Genomic DNA, 25,182 nt, shown 5'->3' with positions numbered 1-25,182 from the left:
CATGTGTTTAGGTACAAATGTAATCTGTTGAGGTTTAAAAGCCTCCAATCAAGGAGAGGGGTATGTGTGGGCCATATGGCACATCAGATGCTTTTGAATCTAATCCACTTATAGATTGATGGATGAGAATTTCCTTTCTCACAGGTGTGAAGTTCCCCTCTGAAATTAGTTAATCTCAAAATGGGGTTGGAAGGGAAGACATTTAAAAGTCACTTCTGCTGTACGATCAGCTAAAATAAAACCAATTTCACAGTAGCATATTTTTTCCAAGCGTCTTTTTTAATACATAATTCTTTAAGTTAAGTAAAATTCCTTTGATCTTCAAAAATTCTGTTTGGTAAAGAATGCACAGAATAGAAATTGTACAAAAACAGTGTAAATGTACTGCAGAACTGTGTATTCAGTTAACAGATATATTCTGTCAGTCTTATGTTACAAGAGTCTTAAAACCAGAGACATTTCCAAAAAAATCACGTTCATTGTTACAGTATCACAATTCCTCCAAACAGACAAACACTACTTTGGGTGACAAGATTCAGGTTCATCAGAAGTTAAAACTAGATAATGACAATACTTTCCTTGGGTCAAAATGATTTTAAGAAATACTGAAACATTATTACATATTGCAAAAAAATTAAAAGGAAATAATTTTCACAAACTAATGAATGATCCCTTCACTCCCTCGCAGAGAGACGAGAAAATGTCATAACACAAATTTGAAAAGTTTGTAACCGAGACATTCCTTTTGATTAGCATGACAGAAAACTCTGGACTTGAAAGTATTTGTATATAAGGCAGTATCGTTTCTATATTCAGGCTTTTGCGGTTTTCAAAGCACCTAAACAGTTAGGTTTTCTCAGCAGCATTAAAAAGAAGTTTTCATTTTCTTCCCAGTTACACAAAACCAATCCAATTGCACCTAAAGAATGGCTAAAATGAATGCTTAATAAAGCAATCAGAATAACTTTAATTTTGAAAAGCTATGTGAAGTTTGCAAATATATTTTGCATCCCAGATGAGTTAATGTCTCATAACTGCATGCAACAAAGCTAATGCAATTTTAGGAGAGCAGGATCTGGGATTTTAAGGAGTTAAACGTATGGAACAGTAAATGTATGGAACAGGCTCCCTAGGGTGATGGTGGAAGCAGAAAGTGTTGTTTGTATCAAGAACAAATTAGATAGATTTCTGCTAGAAAATAAAATCTGGGGATAAAGTGTATAGTTTGGGACACAACATGTCAAGCGACTGCCAGGCTGTTGGAAGGTGAATTGGATGGACCTTGGTCCTTAAAATGCTACACCACAACCAAACCCTGGGCATCCCATATACAAAAAAAATCCCTTGTCCTGGATCTAACATTTGCACATTAAAATTGAATGTTTATTGCCTGACCTGATGATTTGCCACATGAAAATGTAACAATTGGTCCCTTACTAATAGATTGGTCTATGATGAATTATACCACGGATTATAAACTTAATACATTCATAAGTATGGTGGATTCATGTCACAAAAGCGTCTTTGATGTTAACCCCATAAAAGCTTCCATTATGTTATCACCAAGTTCCTCAGCGATTGCATAAGGTAGAATGTTTGCTGAAGCAGAATTATTTAAGTGCACAACAGATCTTAAGTGACTATGAGGCACATTCGGGAACCACTAAATATACCAGAGCAAAATTGTGGGGTCAGTTCCTTGTGCTGGCTTGACACAAATCGACAGAAGGTGCTCTAGCCCTGGTGGCTTCACTTCCCCATTGCTGGGCACTGAAACTGAGATTTTCTCATCACAACCTTTAGCTGCTGCCACCTGCTGCCCCCGGCATCACAACCAGTATTTTGAAATGATGAAATGCACTGAGTGTCCACAATCATGTCTTTTCCAAATAGAACTGAATCCTGGAAACGATGTAGCCCCGGTGTGGGATCAGAGCTTAAAGCTGCTCAATCCAACATGGTGGCAGCAAGAGTGTGATACAAGGTGCAAACGTACAGCACTGCGAGCACTACTATTTTAAGTCTGCTTTTCTGGAAGGAGGGAATGTGGTGGAAGAGCAGAGGCTCTGACAATGGGGTCTAATTTTTTTTGCCACCACTGTCTTGTTTATCTTGCAGTGGCTTAATGTTCGGGTCTCCATGAAATAGTTCTCAATGCCCATACCCCATAGGAACAATAAATACAAGCAAACTAGGAAGCTAAACCAGCAAAAGCATATGTAGCAAGCGGTGACTAACATCCTTTGGAAACCTGAACTAGTGAATCTCATGGACGAAATCTAAATGCACCAAGTATGTAATGGACCCTGGCCTTTATAGGCCTGTTTGTTTCCCTCTTCTGTGAGTTGTGAAGATTTAAGATACAAAAATAACACACGGAAGGGGTTAGGCACCAGGTCTGTTTGACAGATCCCTTTTAAAACAAGAAAGGAAATAATGAGGGCTCTTAATATTTCAGACTCACAAACCATCTAAATAAGAAAACAATATTATTAATGATTGGTCCACTGAAGGTATCTATATCCTGAGCTGAAGTGGCAGTGAGTTAATAAGGAAAAATAAATCATATGCACTAGTTCACAAGGGGAAGGTGCAGCCTAGCTCCAAAGATCAGGGTGATGGTCTGTACGGTAGAGATGGCCTCAGATTGCTTTGATGTCCTGCAGACTTTCCTGGGCCGTGCTCTGCCTCAGGGATTTTATTGTCTGGAGTCTTTTACCGCGGAGAGTAAACTGAGACCAGGCGAGAAGCTGCAGCACTGCGCTGGTGATGGGGATGAAGACCAGCAGGTAGAAGCAGCCTTGACGGATGGCTGTCCTCCACGCCAGGTTGGGTTCCGCCACCTCCTTTGTCAGGACTATATCGTGTAATGCATCATGCTGAAAGATATCAAAGCCTGGAAAACAAGAAAAGGGGTCGCTTAGAAAATCAGGAATGGCTGCACAAGGAAGAGCAGCCTCCTTTGCTGAGAAAGAATCAACCCTTAACAACAACACTGTCTGCCTCAAAGGGTGGTGCAAGCAGATTCCACAATAACTTGCAAAAGGGAATTGGGTATTTACTTGAAAAGAAAAATATTGCAAGGTTATAGGGATAGAGCGGAGGAGTAGGACTAATTGCACAGCTCTTTTCAAAGAGCCAACACAGGCACAATTGGCCAATGGACTTCTTCTGTGCTGTAGGATTCTATGATTCTAAGTAGGATTTTTAGTGTTGGGGGAAGAGAGAAAAGGTGTAAAATTCAGAGATGCAAGAAACTGATTTGAAGATCAAGTGAACGTCCAGCAATTCCCCTAATGAAGAGTTTGTGGTTTAGTAACTGGTTACAAACTGCAACATCCACCCATACACCACTCAGGATTGTTTTTAAGATCTGAGTACCTCACACCAAGAGGTGTTGGGTGGAGGGTAGGAGGGTCTTTGAAATGGGCCTTGAAGGAAGGAGCGAGGCGAAGGGACTGTGAGATGGAGTTCCAAAGGGTGGGGAGAGGTGAAGGCCCGATCACCAATGGTAGGGCGGGCTGGGGACATAAAGCAGGCCGGAGCCTGCTGAGCGGAGGGAGCACACAGGTCGATATGGGGTCAGCAGGTCACAGAGGTTGGAAAGAGCATTGAGGGAAAGGCAAGGATTTTGAACTCTATCCTCTGGGGGATGGGGAGCCAGGCGAGGGTGGGGGTGATGGGGTCATGCTGGAGAGGACACGAGCTGCAGAGTTCTGGATGATCTGCAACTTGTGGAGGACAGAGTTGGGGAGGCCAACAAACAGGGAGTTGGCACAGTCGAGCTTACATGTGATGAATGCATGAAGGTTTCGGCAGCCTGAGGGGAGAAACAGTGGTGGAGTTGGGTGATGTTGTAGAAGTGGGGAAGGAAGGCCTCTAGAGCGGGTCATGGCACGGATATAGGGTAGAAAGGAAAACTGAGTGTCAAGCAAGACATCAAGGTTCCGGACTGGCTCTGTGAGGTGGAGTACACCTCCATGGATAATAATGTGAAATAAGAGCTATGGTCTCAGCTACCTGTGTAAACACACAACAACCAGGTGCCCATCAGTGGGGCGAACGTCTGTCCGGGTTTCGTTACCAAAGCAACCATGCCAAACACCAACGCGGAAGCTGCCTGCTTCCTCCTGTTCAGGACAAAATCTTCATCTATAAGGTCTGTGATGACCAGGGTCAGCAGCTTGCAGGTGCCTTCGGTGAACACTCGGTTGCTGGAGAATGAAACAAAAACAGCATTGCAGACGCACAAACCAGGCAGTAACATATGAAATTGACAAATGTTACAATTTGCGTTCCATTTATAACAGTGAAAGAACACCAGCAGCTCTGACCATCGATGGAACAATTTGTAAACGACAACAACAACTTGGATTAATATAGCGCCCTCCATGCTGGACGGCATCTCAGAGCTTCACAGTAACAAATACCTATCCTCCTCAGTTTGGACAATGTGAATGGATTCAGCATCCACAGCCTTTTGGGGGAGAGAGTTCCAGATTTCCACGAGCCTTTGTGTGAAAAAATGCTTCCTGATTTCACTCCTAAATGACCTCACTCTAATTTTACGATTAAGACAGTCATTCCATTGACTCCAACTGGAGAGAAAGCACCTTGGACACTCACTCTTAAAGACAATCCATAGAATGAGTGGATTGAACAAACTAGGTAAGAGAGTCACAAAACTACTTCAATTCATATGCACCTCACCCAAAACTGAATAGATGATTATCCTGTTGTGCAATTCCTTTCTCCCTCATTATCAGGTGTATCCTTTACTGCCCTCCAACACCAGCAACTCAAAAGGATGTTTGGCAGAACATCCAGTAGCATTTAGTGTAAGTTGGCAGGTCGTTCTTCAGGGTGTAGCCATTGATCAAGGTCACGCAGACAAATACATTCATTCAAAGCACACATAAGATGATTTGATCTACTAGTGCCTCATTCAAAACAGGTTAGTCAAGGGATCCTGCCGTCCAAAAAGCTTTTAGTGCCCTTATCTGTGGTTATACACACATCACAAGCAGCCTGGGACACAGTATCCTGAACATCTAACTGAACAAATCATAGAATATCAAGATAACACTGAAACAGGTGCAATACACTGTTTACTGAACCAAGAAGTCACACTGTTGAGAGTGAAGGAGCAGAGCTTCTCTCCTTGGCTCTTCAAAGTTCTGAAATTCTGAAAATAATTTTAGATTTGGGGTATTTCGCCCACAAAATACAGTCAATTCATTTACATATATTCTGAGAACCACTTTGAGTCACCTCAATAATGTGATAAAGCGCTGTATCGAATGTAAGGATTATTATTATATTATCAAAGGTCATCATTTGTTAACCTACATTACTGGCCTTAACACAAGCCCAAAATTCTTCACAATCTGAGCCTGCAGACAAATGACCGAAATCTGACAGTGGGAAATACTTAAATTCAGAAGCTGTTTTTCCCAAGTCCTTAAAAGAAGCAGCTATCAAATTAAAACTGAATTTAAGAATTGCCCAAGATTCTGATTAATTTTCAACTGTAAGACAATGGCTGAGAAATTTGCGAGGCCTCAGGTAATTTATGCAGAATATAAATTTATGCAGAATTTATGCAGAATATAAAGATGCCGTGGTATATGTATACAGTTAAGTGGGTTTGTAAATCAATAAACCCCACCCTCCACACACACACCCAAAGAAAGGAAGCGATCTGAAACATGGTACACATGAGAGTTATGGTTTCATTTGTTTTACGAGACATCAAGGTATGTAGGCCACCTGGACTAATAGAAGGATAAATAGCATTTAAGAGCAAAGCCAATTAAGCAGAACTATAAGGGAAGGCAGACGGATTTTAAATCCAATAAAAGCAAGGGAACGCAGAGTGAACTTGTGTACACAATACACAGGTTAAATTTATTCTGCGTGAACCCGGGGCACGCGGGCGGTATAAACCCGGGGCACGCGGGCGGCATAAACCCGGGGCACGCGGGCGGCATAAACCCGGGGCACGCGGGTGGCATAAACCCGGGGCACGCGGGCGGCATAAACCCGGGGCACGCGGGCGGCATAAACCCGGGGCACGCGGGCGTCATAAACCCGGGGCACGCGGGCCGTATAAACCCGGGGCACGCAGACGGTATAAAACTTGGGGCACGCAGACCGTATAAACCTGGGGCACGCAGACCGTATAAACCTGGGGCACGCAGACCGTATAAACCTGGGGCACGCAGACCGTATAAACCTGGGGCACGCAGACCGTATAAACCTGGGGCACGCAGACCGTATAAACCTGGGGCACGCAGACCGTATAAACCTGGGGCACGCAGACCGTATAAACCTGGGGCACGCAGACGTATAAACCTGGGGCACGCAGACCGTATAAACCTGGGGCACGCAGACCGTATAAACCTGGGGCACGCAGACCGTATAAACCTGGGGCACGCAGACCGTATAAACCTGGGGCACGCAGACTGTATAAACCTGGGGCACACAGACTGTATAAACCTGGGGCACACAGACTGTATAAACCTGGGGCACACAGACTGTATAAACCTGGGGCACACAGACTGTATAAACCTTGGGCACACAGACTGTATAAACCTTGGGCACACAGACTGTATAAACCTTGGGCACATGGTCCGTATAAATCTCAGGCACACGGGCTGTACAAATGCAGTGTAGAAAAGTTTAGCAATACCAATTTGCTTTGCATTCTATTTGGAGTTCTGAAGCTCAGTGATTAGAGCACTCGCCTCGCAAGAGACCTGGATTCTACTCCTAGCGAAATGTAAGGCAAGTTTCCTTACTCCACATACCTGTTTAGCTAGCAGTAAGTAGGAACCTGGTTGTTAGTCGATTGGCAGATCGTTTTCCTGGGGATAATAATCCCTCCAAAAAAAATAATAACTTAGTCACTCAATCCATGTCTGTTTGTGGGACGCTGCTATGTGCAATTGGCTGCCGCATTTCACCCACGAATATAAAGTGAATTCACTTTACAATATATTCTGTAAAGCGCTTTGGGACGTCTAAAAGACATGAAAAGCGCTATATCAAATACAAGGATTATTATTATATCCCTATTAATAGAACTTAAGATTCTTGGTAGCTTTTAATTTAAAAAATGCTGAAAGAAATGTTTGGAAGTGACAGCACTGCTGGTATACCTGGCTATGAAGAAACACAGCAAATATACTTGATCTGCTCCTGCCATCAGCATGATCAAGCTTAGTAGCAGTTTCAGGTAGAACATTCCTCTGATAACCTTATACACTCCAAATCTGTGGCACAGTGACAAGAAGTAAAGGTTGTTTAAATGCGGGGCAATGTACGAAACACCTAAGGGAAAAAAAAGAAAGAAAAATCGGTTTAAAACACACCCTCACCAGTTCTATACTAAACATTTTTCCAGCTTATTGGTTCTTCATCGCTTAAACTGGACAAGGAACGGGAAAGCTTGTCACACAGCAATATCAATGGCAAGTTATGAGGTTCAGCTGGTTAGACTCCAGGAGTTACCGCAACACACACTCTGGTGTCTCCCCAAGCCTTGGCTCTGGCCAACCTGCGCCTAATACTTTCTGGAATTAGGTAAACAGGATGTGTCCCTCCAGGGAGAGAGAGCGCATTCCATTCCAATACTCTATCTCTAGGATTTCCATGTGTAGGTGGGATGCATGGAAATCTCAGTTTGGTTTGGATACTCTTAAGCGACAGTGATGGGTTTCCCGCATGTCAGACACCCGGCTGACCAAAAAAAATCTCTTAAAGTATCCCACTACGTATGCTCATCCACTCAACCGAAAGGACAAATTGTCACCTAGCTCCATCTCAGCGGAGCTCCATGATCAAACTTGCCCATCAGGACAGTCCTCAAAATTATAGCTGGGATTTGCATTCTTAAGTATTTGAGCTGATGAGTCCTCCCAACCTTGTGAGCTCTTTTAAATTTACACAATGAAGTGCCCTACTTTATTGCCTCCATCCAGCTGCAGTTGGAGGGGTGGGAGGGGGGTGGGAGATTTAGGCTGTCTTATAGGGTTACATTGTCACAGCGAGAGTTCCTGCCTCTGAAACTCTGGAACGCTCTCCCTCAACCAACAACAACAAGTCAGGCTCCGCCATTGTCAAGCACTCTGAGACTCTACCCCGCGTGGAGGGCACTATATAAGTGCAAGTTGTTGTTGTTGATGATTTCTAACACGTTTTGTAAACAGATCAGATTGTATAAGATAAACTCCCATTAACATGATGAAGTTTCCTTCTAGTCCTTTTCTAATTCATATTTGAATGCATTTTCCAAAATCTTAATAGAATACAAATTTAGAAAGTGCCTTTCGTGTCAAAAGTTCAACCCAAGACTCTGGGGAAGGAAGGAAAACCATTTTCTTCTGTGAAATCAAGTGGCCATTGAACACCCACTGACCAAAACAAGGTGCAAAGCCAAGGACAGCAAATACCCCTTCCTCAAACTGCTGAGAATTTAAGCTGAGCTTGGCAATCCTGTTTTATAGAAAGCACTTACCTAGGAGAAAGGAACCTGTGGAGAGGGAAATCTTGTCTGAAAGTAGATGCTCCAGAAACAGGGGAAAGAAGTTACTGTTGAAGTGGCAGTGGAAAACCTTTTTTTAAAAAAAAATTGTAAAAACTCAATTAATTAATATTAACAACAACAACTTGCATTTATGCACTGGGACTCTGCCCCATCCCTCACATGGGGCAGAGTCCCAGTGTTTCAGTTCAAGATTTTTAATGACTTCTGTCTCTGATTTCAACAGCAATTTCATGGAAGATGAATTTCTGTAGCCCTCAGTGGTAGTTGAGGTGGCGGAATAAAGAGGATAGTTTCAAATTGGAATCTAGTAATTAAAAAACATAAAACTGTATAAGGAGTTTGGCTCCTCATAATGTTGATAAATTGGTATTTTAATGACTTTTCTGTAAATGTTTAATTGATGCTTACCCTCTCAAACCTCCCAGCTCATTATCCTGTCCGAAATGCTCTTTACAAGTACAAGTTAATGTTTGAAGTTCTACTTTGATGGCAAGCTTTAATTTTATGTCCTTCCCTATTGCTCCTTGCTCCATAACCCACACTTTGTTGAGAGTCCATACTCTGTTGTCTGAGCTTCTGCCAACGCTGCTCTGAAGTCAGCCAGCAAGAAGCATGACCAACAGTAAGAAGAAACACTCCACTCACATTCTCTCCTCACCCTGTCCCATTGGAGCACTTCTGAGACATGGTGCGTGGAAGACCAATATAGCACACTCACATCCCAATTCGCTGTGATCTCTGATGTAGTGACTGAATCCCTGATTGAATGCACCCACCATTTTTCCACATTCGAAGGCCCCACAAAGAGCCAATGTGGTAAATGATCAATTTGTCCAAAAGAATGTTGGCCAGGACATGGGGAGAAGCTCTTCTTTTCAATGGTATGGAATCTTCAATTTGAAGAACAGGAGGGCAATTGATTTAATCTCATATGAAGGGCGGCACCTCAGACCATGGAGCGTTCTCCCAATATTCCACTATAGCATCAGAGTAGAATATGAGTTCAAGTCCTGATGTATGTTTGTATCTATAACCTTCTGACCCAGAGGCAAGAATACCTCTCTGAGCCAAGCTGACCCCCCCCCCAGGTGTGTTGTGGTTTGCATCCGACCATACTGTATTTTCTACAATTCATGTTTCCATAGACTATACAACAAGGGAAACAGTTGTCCTACAAATCTTGAACATATTTAGACATGTATGCTCCCTACCTCTGCTAATGATGTCAAAGGCTATTTTCCCCATGAAATAAAGAAACAATAACCAGGAAAGATCCATAAGAGCAAGTCCAGCTGGTCTTACCTGCACCAGGTTCATGGACACAAACCAGACAAAGTTCCGATGCCTGGACAGCTGTTTCAGGTACTCTCCAAACGTTAGCTTCTCCTCCTGACTGTTAGATGCTTGGTTAACATACAACCTGTTCAATGAAAAACACAAATCAGTTCAAGTCCAGAAAGTTGGTCATAGTTACTACAAAAGCTAAAACATAATGGTATCATTGGAACTGGCCACCCTCAAGTACCTCCTCTCATTCTTATTTGTGAGAACCAGCAACAACAACAAATGACATTTGTAAAGCGCCTTTCACGTCAGGAGGACTTCCCTGGACAGTCAGGGATCTGCACCTGAGCAGGTGGTTGGGTTCACGAGGGGTGGAGGGCAGTGAGGGTTGGGGTAGGAGGGTAACCAAAAACATGGTCGAAGAGGAGGGTCTTGAGATGGGTCTTGAAGGAGGAAGGAAAAGGGAAAGGTGGAGAAACTGTGGGATGGAGTTCCAGAGGGTGTGGACAAAGTGCAGACTGTGGCCTTGAGGCACAGCTGTTGCCTGACATTCTTCAAGGAGTTTTATGAGCTCAGATGAGTGCTCTGTGACAAAAGTTGCTTGGAACTTTTGGGGCTTGCAACTCTGCAGCATTATTGTTCAAGAACGTTTTCCGTTTTTTCCACTGCTAAGGCCTCTGATACAATTCCTTGAAGAAATTCTGCCAAGACAGGCAAGTACTCATACAAGTATTCAACAGTCTTCACCCAGGAGCACCAATACGTCTGAACAGCAAAGACTGGCATCTGTGGTTTAATTCCATCCTCCGTCTCCATAAATTCCAAGTACTAATCGGTGCATTGGACTTTGGCAAAAGACTTTCTTGACCATAGCAACCACTGTATTTAAGTCCACTGTATTAACAGGCTAAATTTCCAAAATCAAGTTCAAAAGATGGGCAATGCATGTAATATAATACTGCGTTAGGAAACAATCCCAACAGAATTGTGTTAAATGCTTTGATCAGGTGGCTTGCACTGTCTGTGGCAACTGCAAGCACTTTATCAAAGTTAACCATTTTTACATTTACATCTTAGGAAAGCTTGTGACACAGTGGCGTGGTTGACTTGCTGCAAGAATTCTACTCCAATAAGAAGAGGCTTCTCCCCAACTTTCTGTAGTGGCTGCGCCAGCATTGCCAGACACTATGCTCACTGGAATCAGTGGTCTCATCCAGGAACAAGTAAACATCTGTGCCCTCAACATGTTTCTTCAAAAATGCTTCATGCCCAGGAATAAGCTCCTTCAAGTATGCATTATGAAGCTGCGATGGTGTTGGAATAATCCCTCCCTTGTTTCGTGTACTTGCATAGAAAGTCTTGGAAGGCAGGAGCTTTTTCAAGTGGTATGTTTGCTCTTGTCAACCACTGCACAAAGTCCAATATCAATTATTTCTTCTCCATAGATGATGCAGTGGCTGTAGAGAAGCAGGTGTCAGGGCAAGTTATTTTTGAGGTCCAGATCCACCTAGGAAGGAAAATATAAAAATTGATTTTCATGATGCATTTGTCATTAGAAATGTTGTGTCTACTTTGCTGTGGTTGTTTTATGTGCTTTCAAAATTCAATCAAAAAGGATTAACTTTCGCAATCATATACATTAAGATTTTCTTTCAAAATTCAAGTGAAACCAAATAATGATACTTTTCATTTAATATCATATATATCAAAAGTATTTTACCTTTGCTTTTTCTTTATTGCCACTGTGTTGCATTCACAATGTTTCTGAGATTTCATGTGCTCATCAACGGTGAACTTGCGAACATGGTCAACTGTATGACAGCAGACGTGGCAAAATACCTGCCCCCCTTCTTCATAAAGGTCAACTGGATAGAATACAATTCTATCTGAGGGACAGGCGGAAAATGAGACGTGCTGCCACTTGGCTTCCTCACAGGTTTTACAAAAACGTTTGGACAACCTAAAAAGTGAAACAACCCTGATTAAAACTATAGCTATATATTTCCTGAACATGTAGGTATGTTTAAAATATTAAATATTTTATTTTGAATAGTATGGCACTTACCAAGTATCTGTCGCAGTGGTGTATAATGCAGCTGCTTTCCTATCGAGGTTTATTTGCCAGCGAAGTCCATTTCCCTCACCTGTTGTTTCCGCGATCCCAAAATTCACCACGCATGCGCGATCGGAGCCAGCTACAGTGGTGGCGTTGAACAAATAGCAGGAGAGGCCTAGGGCCTAGCGCACTGTGTGTAAAGATTGGTACCCAAGGGGCTGTTTGTAGTGGGTTTGTAGCCGGGCGAAGGTCATCGCAGCGGAAAATGCAGACAAAGTCCCCCCTCATTTTTCTATTGGCCCAGGTCATAACAAATGTTGATATGTATACATAAAATGTTTTTTTCAAGATCACTGGAAAACAGAAGAATTCTTAGCTGCTGCCTAGGGGCAAGGCGAAGTGATTGGGGGATGGAATTCCAGAGGTTGGAGGCAGAGATGCTGTGACATACACTTGTTAAAAGTCCTTTTTTAATGTTGTTTCTAGAAACTTTTAGGAGCCTTCTTTAACAATGGATGAATTTTGTGTCATTGTGGAATGGAATTTCCTGCCGGGTACAGTGCTTGAGGCAGAATCCATATTAGCTTTCAAGAGGGAAGAGGGAAATAGGTAGATATCTGAACAGCAACAACTTGCATTTATTTAGTGCCCATCAAGCAGGGTAGCTTCTCGGAGGACTTATCTGAAAAGGGTCACTTGCACTGGGAAAAGGCAGATGAAAGGGACTGAACGGATTGCCCTTTCAAAGAGCTAATACATAGGAACATAGGAATTAGGAGCAGGAGTAGGCCATTCAGCCCCTGAAGCCTGCCCCGCCATTCAATAAGATCACAGTTGTCTTCTAACCTAACTCCATCTGCCCACCTTATCCCCATATCCCTTAATCCCTCTATCCTTTAGAAATCTGTCAATCTCAGTCTTGAATACGTTCAAGGACTGAGCATCTAGCCTTCTTGGGTAGAGAATTCCATAAATTCACTACCCTCTGAGTGAAGAAGTGTTTCCTCAACTCTGTTCGAAAGGGCTGACCCTTAAGATTAATCTTAAGACTGTGATCCCTAGTTATAGATTCTCCTACCAGGTGAAACAATCCCACACTGTCTACTCTGTCAAGTCCCATAAGAATCTTATATGTTTCTATAAGATCACCCCTAATTCTTCTATATTCTAGAGAATATAGGCCTAGTCTGTTTTCCTCCCGTTAGCCACTCTTCGATCCATGCTAATATATTGCCTTTAATTCCATGTGCCCTGATCTTGTGTAGCAGAGCGGGAGCGGAGTCAGGAGAGCGCGGGGCGGAGCCGAGGCCTAGCAACAGGTATTAAAACCCAGCGAGGTGAGGAGCCACTCATTCGGGAGCGGAGTCAGGAGAGCACGGGAGTGTGGGGGGGTGCGCTGATTTACAAAAGTGACATCGGTATGAAGTCATAATAAAAAAAATGGCCTGGCAGGCCCTGGCACTGCCATCCCAGCCGTGACCACACAGCCTGCGGGCTGATGCCATCCCACTGATCGCTCGCTCCTGGTCTCTGCGTGCGCGTTTTGGCTGCCGCCCCGACCCTCCTCCTCCCCTCTAAATGTCTCTCCTCCCACCCCCCTCTGTCCTTCTCTTCCAACACCCTCCCCTCTCTCTCCTCGACCCGATCACCATTTCCCTCTGCTCCAGCCTGGGCATCCTCCACCGTGGCTCCCGGCACTGGCTGTCCCAGAGCAGCATCCCCACGTGTCCCATCACTCACTCCCTCCACACAAACCGCCTCAAGCCAAACCCAACTTCCCCCTCCCTCATACGTACCCTCCCCAACTCTCCACTCCCACGATACTCCACAGCTATCTCTCCTGTACACCTGAAAATCCTCTCCGCACCATTCTCTCCTCCCTCTCCTCCACCAGCAAACCCACCCGCATTTCCCTTCAAAATGTCCGTTCCCTCTCTAACAAAGCCCTCACCATCCATGACCTCATCTTGGACGAGCACCTCGACATTCTTGGGCTCACAGAAATTTGGCTCTCCCCCAATAACCCTGTTTTCCTAGTTGAAGCCTCCCCTCCATCTCCAGCCTCCCCTTCCTGTCCAAGGTCCTGGAACGAGTTGTGGCCTCCCAGCTGCGCTCTTTCCTCTCCACCCATTCACTATTTGAACCCTTCAGTCGGGTTTCCGTGCTGCCCATAGCACAGAAACTGCCCTGGTCAAGGTCACCAATGACATCTGTGACCAGGGCTCCCTCTGCCTCCTCGACCTATCGGCAGCATTCGATACGGTCGACCATGCTATCCTCCTCCACCGCTTGTCTTCCCACCTCAACCTTCAAGGCCCTGTCCTTGAGTAGTTTAGGTTGTACCTCTCCCACCGTCTTCACTTTGTTTCCACGAATGGCTTCTCCTCCACCCCCCACACTGTCTCGTGTGGTGTGCCTCAGGGCTCTGTCCTCGGTCCCCTCCTCTTCACCCTCTATATGCTCCCCCTGTGGTGACATCATCCGCAGACATGGGGTTCACTTCCACATGTATGCGGATGACACCCAACTCTACCTTTCCTCCTCTACCCTCAACTCCACGACCCCCGATGTCCTGACAGCTGTCTGTCCGACATCGAGTCCTGGACGAGAGACAACTTTCTTCACCTCAACGTGCGCAAAACTGAGGCCCTCCTGATTGGCTCACGTCAGCGCCTCCGCACCTCAGGCGCTGACAGCATCAGCATCCAAGGCCGCACTCTCCACCTCTCAAAGCCATCAGGAACCTCGGCGTTCTGTTCGACCCTGAGCTGTCCTTTCTCACTCACATCCGCACCACAACTGGCACCGCCTTCCATCACCTCCGGAACATCGCCAGACTACGGCACTACCTCACCCCTCACGCGGCTGATACTCTGGTCCACGCCTTTACCACCTCAAGGCTGGACTATGGGAACTCTCTCCTCGCCGGCCTTCCCGGCCCTCCCTCCACACTGCAGGTCATCCTGAACTCTGCAGCTCGTGTACTGTCCCGCACCAGACACCGCGCCCACATCACTCCCACCCTCGCTCGCCTCCACTGGCTCCCCATCCCCCAGAGGATCGAATTCAAGATCCTCATCCTCACCTACAAGGCCATTCACGGCCTCGCTCCCTCCTACCTCTCTGACCTACTCTCCCCCTACTTACCTGCCCGTACCCTCCGTTCCTCTGGCTCCGGTCTGCTCCACATCCCCCGCCCCAACTGCCCTAACATCGGTGGCCGGGCCTTCAGCCTCTCAGCCTTGAGGCTCTGGAACTCTATCCCCAGTGCCTTCGCCGCCTCCTCCCTTTCCTCCTTCAAGGCCGGTCTCAAGACCTTTCTCTTTGACCGTGCCTTTAGCTCCCCTCTCGACTCTCTACCCCCTCCTCGCTCCCTCCCTTCCCTCCCCTCACCCTGACCATTTCCCCCCAATGCTCGGCTCCTGACCCAACTGTACAGCGCCTTGGGACGTCCTCCCGACGTGAAAGGCGCTCTATAAATGGAATCTTGTTGTTGTTGTTGTACTCCTTCCACCAAACCCCCCCCTTCCAAACCAAATGGCCCTCATCTCCAAAGCCTCCCTTGGTCTTTCGCCCTGCTCCTCTGGCTGCTTCCCCTCTTTTGAGCAACTCACCTTCTTCCATCCCTCTCTCCTACTGAAAATCCTCCAAATTTTCTGCCCTCCTAAGCCCCCTGGCTCCTTCTTCTCTGACATTTCTATTCTCTCTTCCCTGTCCCTCTGCTCCAAAAGCCTGTTCATAACAGGCGATTTCAACCTCCACCTAAATTCCCCTTGCACCACTTCTTCTGACTTCACTGCCCTCTTCTCCTCAGTAAACCTCACCCTTCACAAAAATTCACCGACTCACGACCGCAGCCATGTCCTCGACCTCGTCATCACCCACGGCCTTGACATTTCCGACCACAGCATAGTGGACAAGGCCATCGCGGACCACTTCCTCATCTCCTTCTCCTCTCACATCCCTCTCTCCTCCACCAAGCCCTCAATCATAGCGCCCTTGGAAAAAGTTACCCCGGAGATGCTCACAAAGGCTTTCACATCCTCAAATATCCTATCCCTCTGGCCTTCCACCCGCAGAAATGCTGAAGCTGCTGTCCAGCTGCTCCATGATCACCTCTCCTCCAACGTCAACTCTCTCAACCCCCTGAAATCCAGGACCATCTCCAAACCCCCCGATCCCCCTGGTATAACAATCATCTCCGCTCCCTGAAAACCCAAACCCGGCTGCTCGAGTGCAGATGGCAGAAAACTGGCCTGACAGCATCTCCACAGCTACTGCCATTCTTTGACACGTACGAAAATGGCCTTCTACTCCAACATCATCTTGGAGGCAAAAAACGAACCCAAAGTCCTTTTTTTCCCCCACCACCTACTACTTCCTCCGTGCGCCTCCTTAGGCCTTCTCAACCTTTACATCTAATGCCAAGGGCGAGGAGGTCATGGACTTCTTTTCATCCAAAATACAATACATCCGCCAGGCAGCCTCATCCTTCTGCCTCTTGTCACCCACCACCTCTCTGTCCCCCTCACCCTCTCCATCATCAGTTCCTACCACGACCCCCATCCTACATTCCTTCCTCCCCATCTCTCCTTCCTCCTTCTCACCCACCATCACTTCAATGAAACCCACCACCTGCTGCCTCGATCCCCTCCCCATCAACATGTTGGTCACCCAGCTCCCCCTCCTCTGCCCACTACTGGCTGATGTCATCAATCCCTCTCCTCTGGATCAGTCGCTGCCCCCCTCAAAATTGCTGTCATCACCCCCCGCCTCAAAAAACCTTCCCTAGATCCCTCAAACCCTAGCCACTACCGCCCCATTTCAAACCTGCCCTTCCTCGCCAAAGTCCTAGAACACGTTGTTGCAAATCAACTCCGCGACACCTCTCCTCCCACTCCCTCTTCGAACCCCTCCAGTCCGGTTTCCGCCCACAGTACAGTACACTTGTGAAAGTCACAAACGACATCCTCTCTATCTGTGACCAGGGCTCCCTCTGCCTCCTTGTCCTCTCCGCTGCGTTCGACACAGTCGATCACGCCATCCTCCTCCACCGCCTTTCCTCCATCATCCACCTTAGTGGAACCGCACTCGCCTGGTTCGAGTCCTACTTCATGAACCGCCAGCAGTACATCTGCACAAACGGCTTCTCCTCCCGCTCTCACCTGGTCACCTGCGGGTACCCCAAGGATCCACCCTTGGCCCCCTCCTCTTTCTGATCTATATGTCATCCGCAGACAAGGGGTACACTTCCACATGTATGCGGACGACACCCAACTCTATTTTTCCACGTCACTTTGCGACCCCCAGGTCCCTGATGTTCTGTCAGCCTGCCTGGATGAGCGTGAATTTCCTTCAGCTAAATGTTGACCAGATGGAAGCCACTCTTTGGCTCTCGTCAACGTCTAAAATCACATGGTTCTCACCTCCTCCACTTAACCGACATTCACCTAAAACTCTCCAAACTCATACACAAACTAGGCGTCAGGTTCAACCTCCAATTATCCTTCCTCCCCCACATCCTGTCCCTCACCAGCACCGTCTTCTTCCACCTCCGACGGATCACCCGTCTTTGCCAATACCTCACTCCAAAAGCCGCTGAAATCTTGGTCCATTCCTTTGCCACCTCTCGGCTGGACAATTCAAATGCCCTCCTCACCGGTCTCCCCTCCACTGCCATTCATAAAATCCAGGTCATCCAAAACTCTGCCGCAAACATTCTTACCCGCAGCAAACTCCGCTCCCCGATTACCCCAGTCCTTGCCAGACTGCACTGGCTGCCTGTCCTAGAGAGGATCGATTTCAAGAACCTTACTCATGTCTTCAAATTCTTCCGCTTCTCTGCAGCCCCCGACCTCTCTGACCTCCTCTCTCTTCACAACAGTCCCCGTTGCCTTCGCTCCACCGGGTCTGGCCTCCTCCTTACCCCCCGAGTCCTCCCCTCCCCCCTCGCGGCCGTGCCTTCAGCCACTATGCCCCGAGGTTCTGGAACTGCCTTCCTTCACTCCCTTTGTCTCGTCCCCTCTCTTCCTATTCTCAGGTCTCCGCTGAAGACCTTTCTTTTCGACCGCACCTTTGGTCACCTTTTCCCCCTCCCCCTGGCTCGCCCCCGGGATCCATTACTGTAAAGCTGTAAAGCGCTCTGAGACGCCGTCCGGTGTGGAGGGCGCTATATAAATCCAAGTTGTTGTTGTGTTGTGGCACCTTGTCGAATGCCTTCTGAAAATCTAAATACACGGCATCTACTGGCTCCCCCCTATCTAATCTGCTAGGTACATCCTCAAAAAAAACTTTAAAAGATTTGTTAAGCATGACTTCCCTTTTGTAAAGCCATGTTGACTCTGCCTAATCATGTTATGGTCTACTAAGTACCTCAGATATGACGATAAATACAGATATGATGAGTGATGAATGGCCGGCTCCTGTGCTTTACATTTCTATGGTTCTAAATAAAAATGGAAGTTGGATTGCAGCACAATCCTCCATCAATGCAGTAAAGCTAACAGAAAGGAGCGTGAACCACGCAAAACAGCAAGCAATCGACAATCTCTTCCTTTAAGACTCAAAAAGTAAAAACAGCAAGTAATTCCTAATGGAGACATAACATTTTTGGAAAGTTCAGTTCAGCACAATGGTGGGTTTTACCACTTAGGGAAAACAGGACATAACTAATGTTGAGAAAGAAGACTGCTTGTCACAATAGTCATAAAGTATAATAATAATAATCCTTGCATTTGATATAGCGCTTTTCACATCTTCTAGATGTCTCAAAGCGCTTCAAAGTATACTGTAAAGTGTATATTTGTGGGCCAAATGCGGCAGCCAATTGCGCACAGCAGTGTCCCACAAACAGTCGTTGATTGAAACGACCAAATTATTATTGTTTTTTTCTTGAGGGATTATTATCAGGCGTGTGGAGTAAGAAAACTTGGCCAAGGTTTCATTCTGCCAGGAATCGAACCTGGGTCTCTCACTTGTGAGGCGAGTGCTCTAACTACTGAGCTACAGGACAATTGTACAGAATAAGTAGTATACAGAACATCGCATCAGAAATGTTTCAGCACTTGATGCTCTTTTGTAAGAATTTCATAAATACAATTCAGTCCTTCAGGCTGATGCTGTGCAGTGTGGAGAGCTTCCATGATGCCCAGCACAGAAACGAGCCTGGATTATAGGCTGAGCAACAGAGTATCAACGGTTTTCAAAATTCAAGTAAAGAGAAATATATACAGAAGGATGAATCATTTAAAAAAAATGTCTTACTACATACAATTTTCTACAGCACTAGACAAATAGGTTGCAAACCTACAAGTACTGATAGAAACGAGATTTGACGACTTGATTACTGGATCATTTATGGGGATGGTCATCAGCTGCTGAACTGAAATTGCTTTTACTCTGGTGACCAATAATACTGACAATAATACTGGGCCTAACAGTGATACTGAGCTGAGCAATGCTGAAGGGGAAGGCCGACTGAGCTGAGAGCTGCCTGCCTCTTCTCCACATGATGCACAGACCTTTGGGTGTGCTCCCTTGCCTAAGTTAATATCCACAGATTTTGACTTGCGCGCCTTTTCTGGGTGCAAATCTGGTGTACTACTATGCAAGCCACTCTTGCACAAGTATAAAAGGTTTTTCTCCCTAAAGTAGTGTGAGAATGATAGTATATGAGTTCTTATTGAGACTGTGTTTATCAAAGGTGTTTGTACAGCCCATTGGAACATAAAGGCCGTTTGGGTTTGTAACATTTGCATTTGAGGTACACTACCAGCTTCCACAATGAGTTATTTTGAAGGGCAGAAAGCTAATATCAAATAGTGACTTGGGATTTTTAACGTCCACTTCAAGAGAAGGCAGATTTAGCAACTGGGTTAACATCTCAGCCGAAAATCAGAATCTTTGTTAATACAGCATTCTCCCAGTACTGCAGTGCAGTGTCAATTTGGCCATAAGCAGATGAGTCCCATGGCTTGAAACCACAAACATCTGACCCAGAGATGGGAATTCTACCAATCGGGTCAAACTGACATAATATCATGGATGGAATCAGTGACCCTGGCAAAATAGAACAAAGGAAAAAAAACAGGAGTGAGGGTAGGGGCAAGGGTAAACAAGATAAAGTCAATACTCACTCTTTCAACATCGAAGCCTTCTCATCTTTGATTTTGACTTCAGACTCGAACCGCTGCTTGAGAAACCAGGTGCAGATGCTAAAACCCACAATGGAAAAGGCAGCTAAGCCCACACAGAACAGTCTGAACCTGAAGAGATTTTCTTTGTTCCAAACCGCATACGACATGAAGACAGACAAGGAGCCAAACGCGCTGAAGAGGGAGCAGTAAAAATTCAGTCGAGTCCTGTCCTTTTCCGACACTGCCAAGTCTGCCAGTAAGGCATTGTGATTGAGATCAACCACAGTGAGGAATCCATCATATAAACAGAGGCAGATAAGGAACTGTATCCCTGGGCGAGCCCACACCACCCAGAAAGAAAGGAACGAGAGTGCAAATAAGGGTCCATTCCGCATTAGTGCCCTCAGCCGTTTCAGTACGACTTCTGGAGAAGAGATCGGAGCTCCTGATCTGCAGTGAAGACAAAATGCACAAAATATTTAGAAGTGGAATTCATATAGTAATGTAGGAACAGGAGGAGACCATTCAGCCCATCGAGCCTGTTCCATAATTTTATTAGATAATGTCAGATCTTTTCATCTAATTTCTCTGCCTTTTCTCTATATATCTTAATACCCTTACTTTACTGCTCCAAATATCTATCCATCCTCTTTTTAAACATCCCATTCTGCATTTAGTGTTATGCATGTCCAAGCAAAAACCAGTTAGCTCAAATCATTCTACCTTAAAAATGCACAAAATTACAGAACACAAGCCCAGGATTACTTACTTCTGTGAGCTCAGAAATGAGCGATCACTGAGCCAGCCAAACAATGGATCATTCAGACTGTTCCATACAAGGAAAACGGTCTGAAAAACAAAAATAGCAATTGAAATACAAACAGACCTCTCCCCACGTAAATCCCAAACAAATTCGGATTCTTTTTCCCTTCTGATAAACACACAACCCCCAAAACAAAAGAATGATTACTCCTAACTTTCCGCAGCTTCCCCCCCAGTTCAATTCAGGTGCATAGTCAGCTGTGTGAAGCGTTTCAGACATCCTCCTCTCCCCCTCACTTATAGAATCATCATTGAACCCCCCATATTTCAAATATTTCTGTTTCTCTTTTGAAAACTATTATGGATTTTGTCTTTAACTGGGGGTTGGGGGCGGGGGGGGGTGCGGAGGGCATAGAAAACCGGCTCAGATGTGCAACATGTTCTACCTTCACTGCTGTAATATGATCCTTTAAAAAGGAACAAAAGGGAGCACTGTGTGTTTGAGTAGCCCGCACAAAACACTACACCTTCTGATAAGAGATAATAAGCAATGTTATCAGACCACCAATGACTTTCCATTCATTTTCTACCATAAGCTGACTTTCTTAGGCATCTATTAGGAGTAGGCACAATTTCTCTTTCTCAGAAGAAGCAGTTTCTTTCTTAGTGCGACATATGGGATATTTGATGAATTCTTCAGTGAAGGAGTTGCACAACCAACACCCTATTATTTTGCATAAAAGTAAGAAAACTATATGGCCTGCAGCTGGATTTTACAGCACATTTTAGCTTACTACAATTCAATACAGCAAACTTTGAGTGGAAAGAGGCACGTAGCCTGGCAGGCATACAGACACTCAAACTTGAAATAATAAAATTATATGTACTCTCTGTTCTGTACTGGCTGACCTTAAAGGCCATGGATCAAAACGTGTTATCCAATCAGATAATCTTAACATTTATAACCTTACGATTTGGTATAAATCCATTTTGAAAAGGGCCCAAGTTATCAAGTTGTAGAACAACTACAAGTAGAAAAACTGGAACCAACTGGAGAAAATAAGCAGGCCTTGCTGTACATGTTACCAATATGGCTACACTAGCTCTACACCCATATGTTAACTCAAAATCCATATGTTAGACTCCATTGCCATTTTGAGTTTCCGTTTCAGTTCCAAAATCTATGAGCAATTGATGTGAAGTGATAATAGCTACATAATATTTGGACAGTCAGATATTTCTTCCTAAGAGACATTGAAAGAGGATTCGACCCAGACACCAGCTGATCATCAAAAACAATACAACTGACATCACCTCATAAGCAATGAGTGCTAGTCAGGACTAGTACACAAAGGTTGACAAAATGGGAAGTTTAGGCCAAAACAGATACTTTTTTTAAAAAAAGCTTGATTTTTTGGGAAGACAGGTGGGTGGATATTCTGGAAGGATGAGATCAAATGGGCCGATGGGTCTGCTTTATCTGTGCACAATTGGCTGCCGTGTTTTGTCCACAAAGTACACAGTCACTACACTTTACAGTATATTCTGTGAAACATTTTGAGACTTCTCAATGACTTGATAAGGTGCTATATCAAATGCAAGGATTATTATTATCTAAACCAATCTTGTGATAAATTTAGTTGTGGTGGTAAAATANTTTTTTTTGAAAATTTGGTCACTTAATCCACGACTGGAACGCGGATGTGCGAAATTGGCTGCTGTGTTTCGCCCACAAAATATGCAGTCAATTCACTTTACAGTATATTCTGTGAAGCTCTTTGATGCATCTCAATAATATTATCATTATTATAATAATATTAATTAGCTCTGGATTAGGGAAAACTAAAAAAATTGGCCAGGATTCTCAATTACAATCCAGTGACCCCTGCTGGAACGTATGTGTGTGTGTACGTTAGGCAAAGTTATATGGGGTTGGCTGTGATGTTTCCCACAACCAGTCCTGCCAATACTACCTGTCTGGGCTTACATGAAGAATGATTCCCCATATCAATTTAAAGTTTAACAATGTCACTCTGTTCTCATTACAGAAGTACACCAAATTAGAAGCATGATTAAACTCCGGGAGACTTAGATTTTGTTTACACTAGTGCATATACATACAGAACAATGACAATGTTGATTCTTATACGGTTTCATAATTTTACGTAAAGCTGCTCTTAATACTTGAACTATGCAATATACCTTTGAAAGCGTATAATTTACAGTATTACTGTGCACCATTTCTTACAAAAAACATTTAAAGTGGAAGTTTTAAATGGTTGCTTTGTGCAGGTCAGGAATGTGAATAGTAAATGAAAGGTTGTTAAATTATTAATGAAAGGTCTACACTACAAAGCTTTGAAGCCCAAACACAATTTAAATTTCTCACCTAATAAGGAACTATTTAATTCAAATACAGCAATGGGAGCAATAACAGGATCTAAGACAAAATACTGTTTTAGCTCATGGAATTAGTACAGTAAAACTTTTATTGGGAGCTATGATTTTAAATAAAAGTATTACTGCACAATAATTTAAAAAACACATATGTTGACTTGAATAACTTCTAAATTAAAAGTTTGAGATAACTTAAATTAATCACACAAAACACAGGAATACACTACACAAACATTATTTTAATGACTATTTAACTGCCACGGAGGGAAAAACAATGTTGGACTGTGTTAACAAATGTTATACTAGAAACACTGAAAGAAATTGTTTACAAGCAAAACAAGACAGATTTCAATCTTACACCGAAAAATAAACTTACCTCACCAATCCAGAAGGATACTTTATCAATCTTGTAAACAGAAACAAAGGTGTCCACGTAATACAGGAGGAAGACATTATGTAAAATGGAGACAAAGAGAGATAAGAAGCCATACAGAACAGCTGTTGGAACATTCATCCAGCTCAAAGGTCGGAGTCTCATGGTTTCACCAGTCCATTGCACTGCAGTTCCAACTTCAAAGTCATTTCAGTCTCTGGCAGAGCCCCAAGTTCGTAACTGTTCACTCCGAAGCTGCCAATCCATGGTAGCTGCAAGTACCAATTCAAAGATCTTTAGAGACATTTAACAGAACCCAAAATACCCAAAAATGTGCAGAACAATGAACTTCCTCTTGTGATCAACTGATTTCCTTTTTGTGAAGCTTCCTGTACCGTGGGTGACCAGGCAAAAGTTGGCCTCAGCAATGACTACACAACAACAACTTGCATTTATATAACGCCCTTCACGCGGAGTAGTGTCCCTGAGCGCTACACAAACTGAAGCAAGCGTCGGACACAATCGAATCGCTTAGATGTTCTGTACAATTTAATAAAGCTAGAGATTCCAAGATGTGAGTTTTGAAAGTTTAGGCATGCATTGCGCAAGCAGCACAGTACTTGTCCAGCTAGGATTGCTGTAAACACACTCCAAGTCTGTCTTGAAATTATTATAGACCTGTTGGGCTTTGCCAGATGCATTTTCTCAGAGTCACATCAACTCAAGGGAGTCCGTGCTTACTTCCCCCTCAAGGATCTTAATTTTAAAAACAATCTTGAAACGACAAAGTGGACCCAGTAGAATTCGAAGCTGTGGGTAAGCACTGAGCATATCAGCCCTTCAAGTTACTTAATGAGGGGAGAAAGTTACTCAATGGGAGGGGTGGGGGGCAAAAACAGCTGATATTTGTCGAAAGGCTATAAAAGGCGCACAAAACACAAAATTCACTGCTGGATAATCTAGTTTGAAACAGAATAAGCAAAGTATCCAGTCTTCAGAGGTGTTTTGCTTACAGCTGCTAAGATTTCTTACTGTACATCATTTTTCAAAGCAGCTATTTCCACCTTCCACCAAACTCGTACCAGTACCTGAAGCACATTAGACTTTAGATAATCACAGTAAAGGAATTCATATTATTTGCAATATCAACAGTCCATTATCCCTGAACTAGTTGGATAATTTCACAGCTCATTCAAAACTCCCATATGAGTGACTCATATTTGAAGTTTAAAAAAAGAGTGACTCATATTTGTACAGCCCAAAATTTAGTCAAATTATTCTGTATATGTGTTTTTAAAACTTAAAAGGGCTTTCAAATCTATTCTAGTCATATATACAGTGTTTACTAAGTGGGAAACTTACCAGACAATGGCAATGGCAATCTTACCAGTGGCAATCTATGCAGTTTTAGCTGGTTACACCCCAGTTGTAGCCCAATGCATACTCTAGAGTTCCAGTTAGCCCCTGTCAACCTGTGTTTAATACTCTCTGGTTTAGGTAAGCAGGGTGTATCCCTCCACGGAAAGAGAGTGCCTGTCCATTCCAGATGGTGGGAAATTTCCATGTGTAGGTGGCTTTTATATGTGGAAATCTCAGTCTAGTTTGGATACTCTTAAGCATGGTGCTG

At 44.4% G+C, this 25,182-nt stretch overlaps 1 protein-coding gene across 1 annotated transcript; it reads right to left on the bottom strand.

Moving 5' to 3' along the window:
* Positions 1-269: 269 nt before the first annotated feature.
* On the bottom strand, positions 270-23,981 carry mfsd13a (major facilitator superfamily domain containing 13A). Its single transcript, XM_042336939.1, has 8 exons — positions 23,559-23,981; positions 20,793-20,872; positions 20,024-20,473; positions 9,851-9,968; positions 8,519-8,615; positions 7,161-7,332; positions 4,021-4,214; positions 270-2,896 (listed from the first exon to the last, which is right to left on the bottom strand). The coding sequence occupies exons 1-8, from the start codon at positions 23,718-23,720 to the stop codon at positions 2,643-2,645; spliced, it is 1,527 nt and encodes a 508-aa protein (XP_042192873.1). The 5' UTR covers positions 23,721-23,981; the 3' UTR covers positions 270-2,642.
* Positions 23,982-25,182: the final 1,201 nt, after the last annotated feature.

This window comes from Callorhinchus milii, unplaced genomic scaffold, assembly GCF_018977255.1.
Source record: "Callorhinchus milii isolate IMCB2004 unplaced genomic scaffold, IMCB_Cmil_1.0 Scaffold7, whole genome shotgun sequence".
Classification (NCBI taxonomy): Eukaryota; Metazoa; Chordata; class Chondrichthyes; order Chimaeriformes; family Callorhinchidae; genus Callorhinchus; species Callorhinchus milii.
Note: the sequence above shows the minus strand (reverse complement) of the source record. Positions and strands in the feature narration are given on the sequence as shown.

Excerpts from the sequence above, each read along its gene's own strand:
- mfsd13a (XM_042336939.1), bottom strand. The coding sequence starts at position 23,720 with ATGAGACTCCGACCTTTGAGCTGGATGAATGTTCCAACAGCTGTTCTG. Across the intron at positions 8,616-9,850 it reads TGTCCATGAACCTGGTGCAG|GTTTTCCACTGCCACTTCAA; the intron begins GTAAGACCAGCT and ends TTTTAAAAAAAG. Across the intron at positions 2,897-4,020 it reads GTTGTTGTGTGTTTACACAG|GCTTTGATATCTTTCAGCAT; the intron begins GTAGCTGAGACC and ends CTTGTTTTCCAG.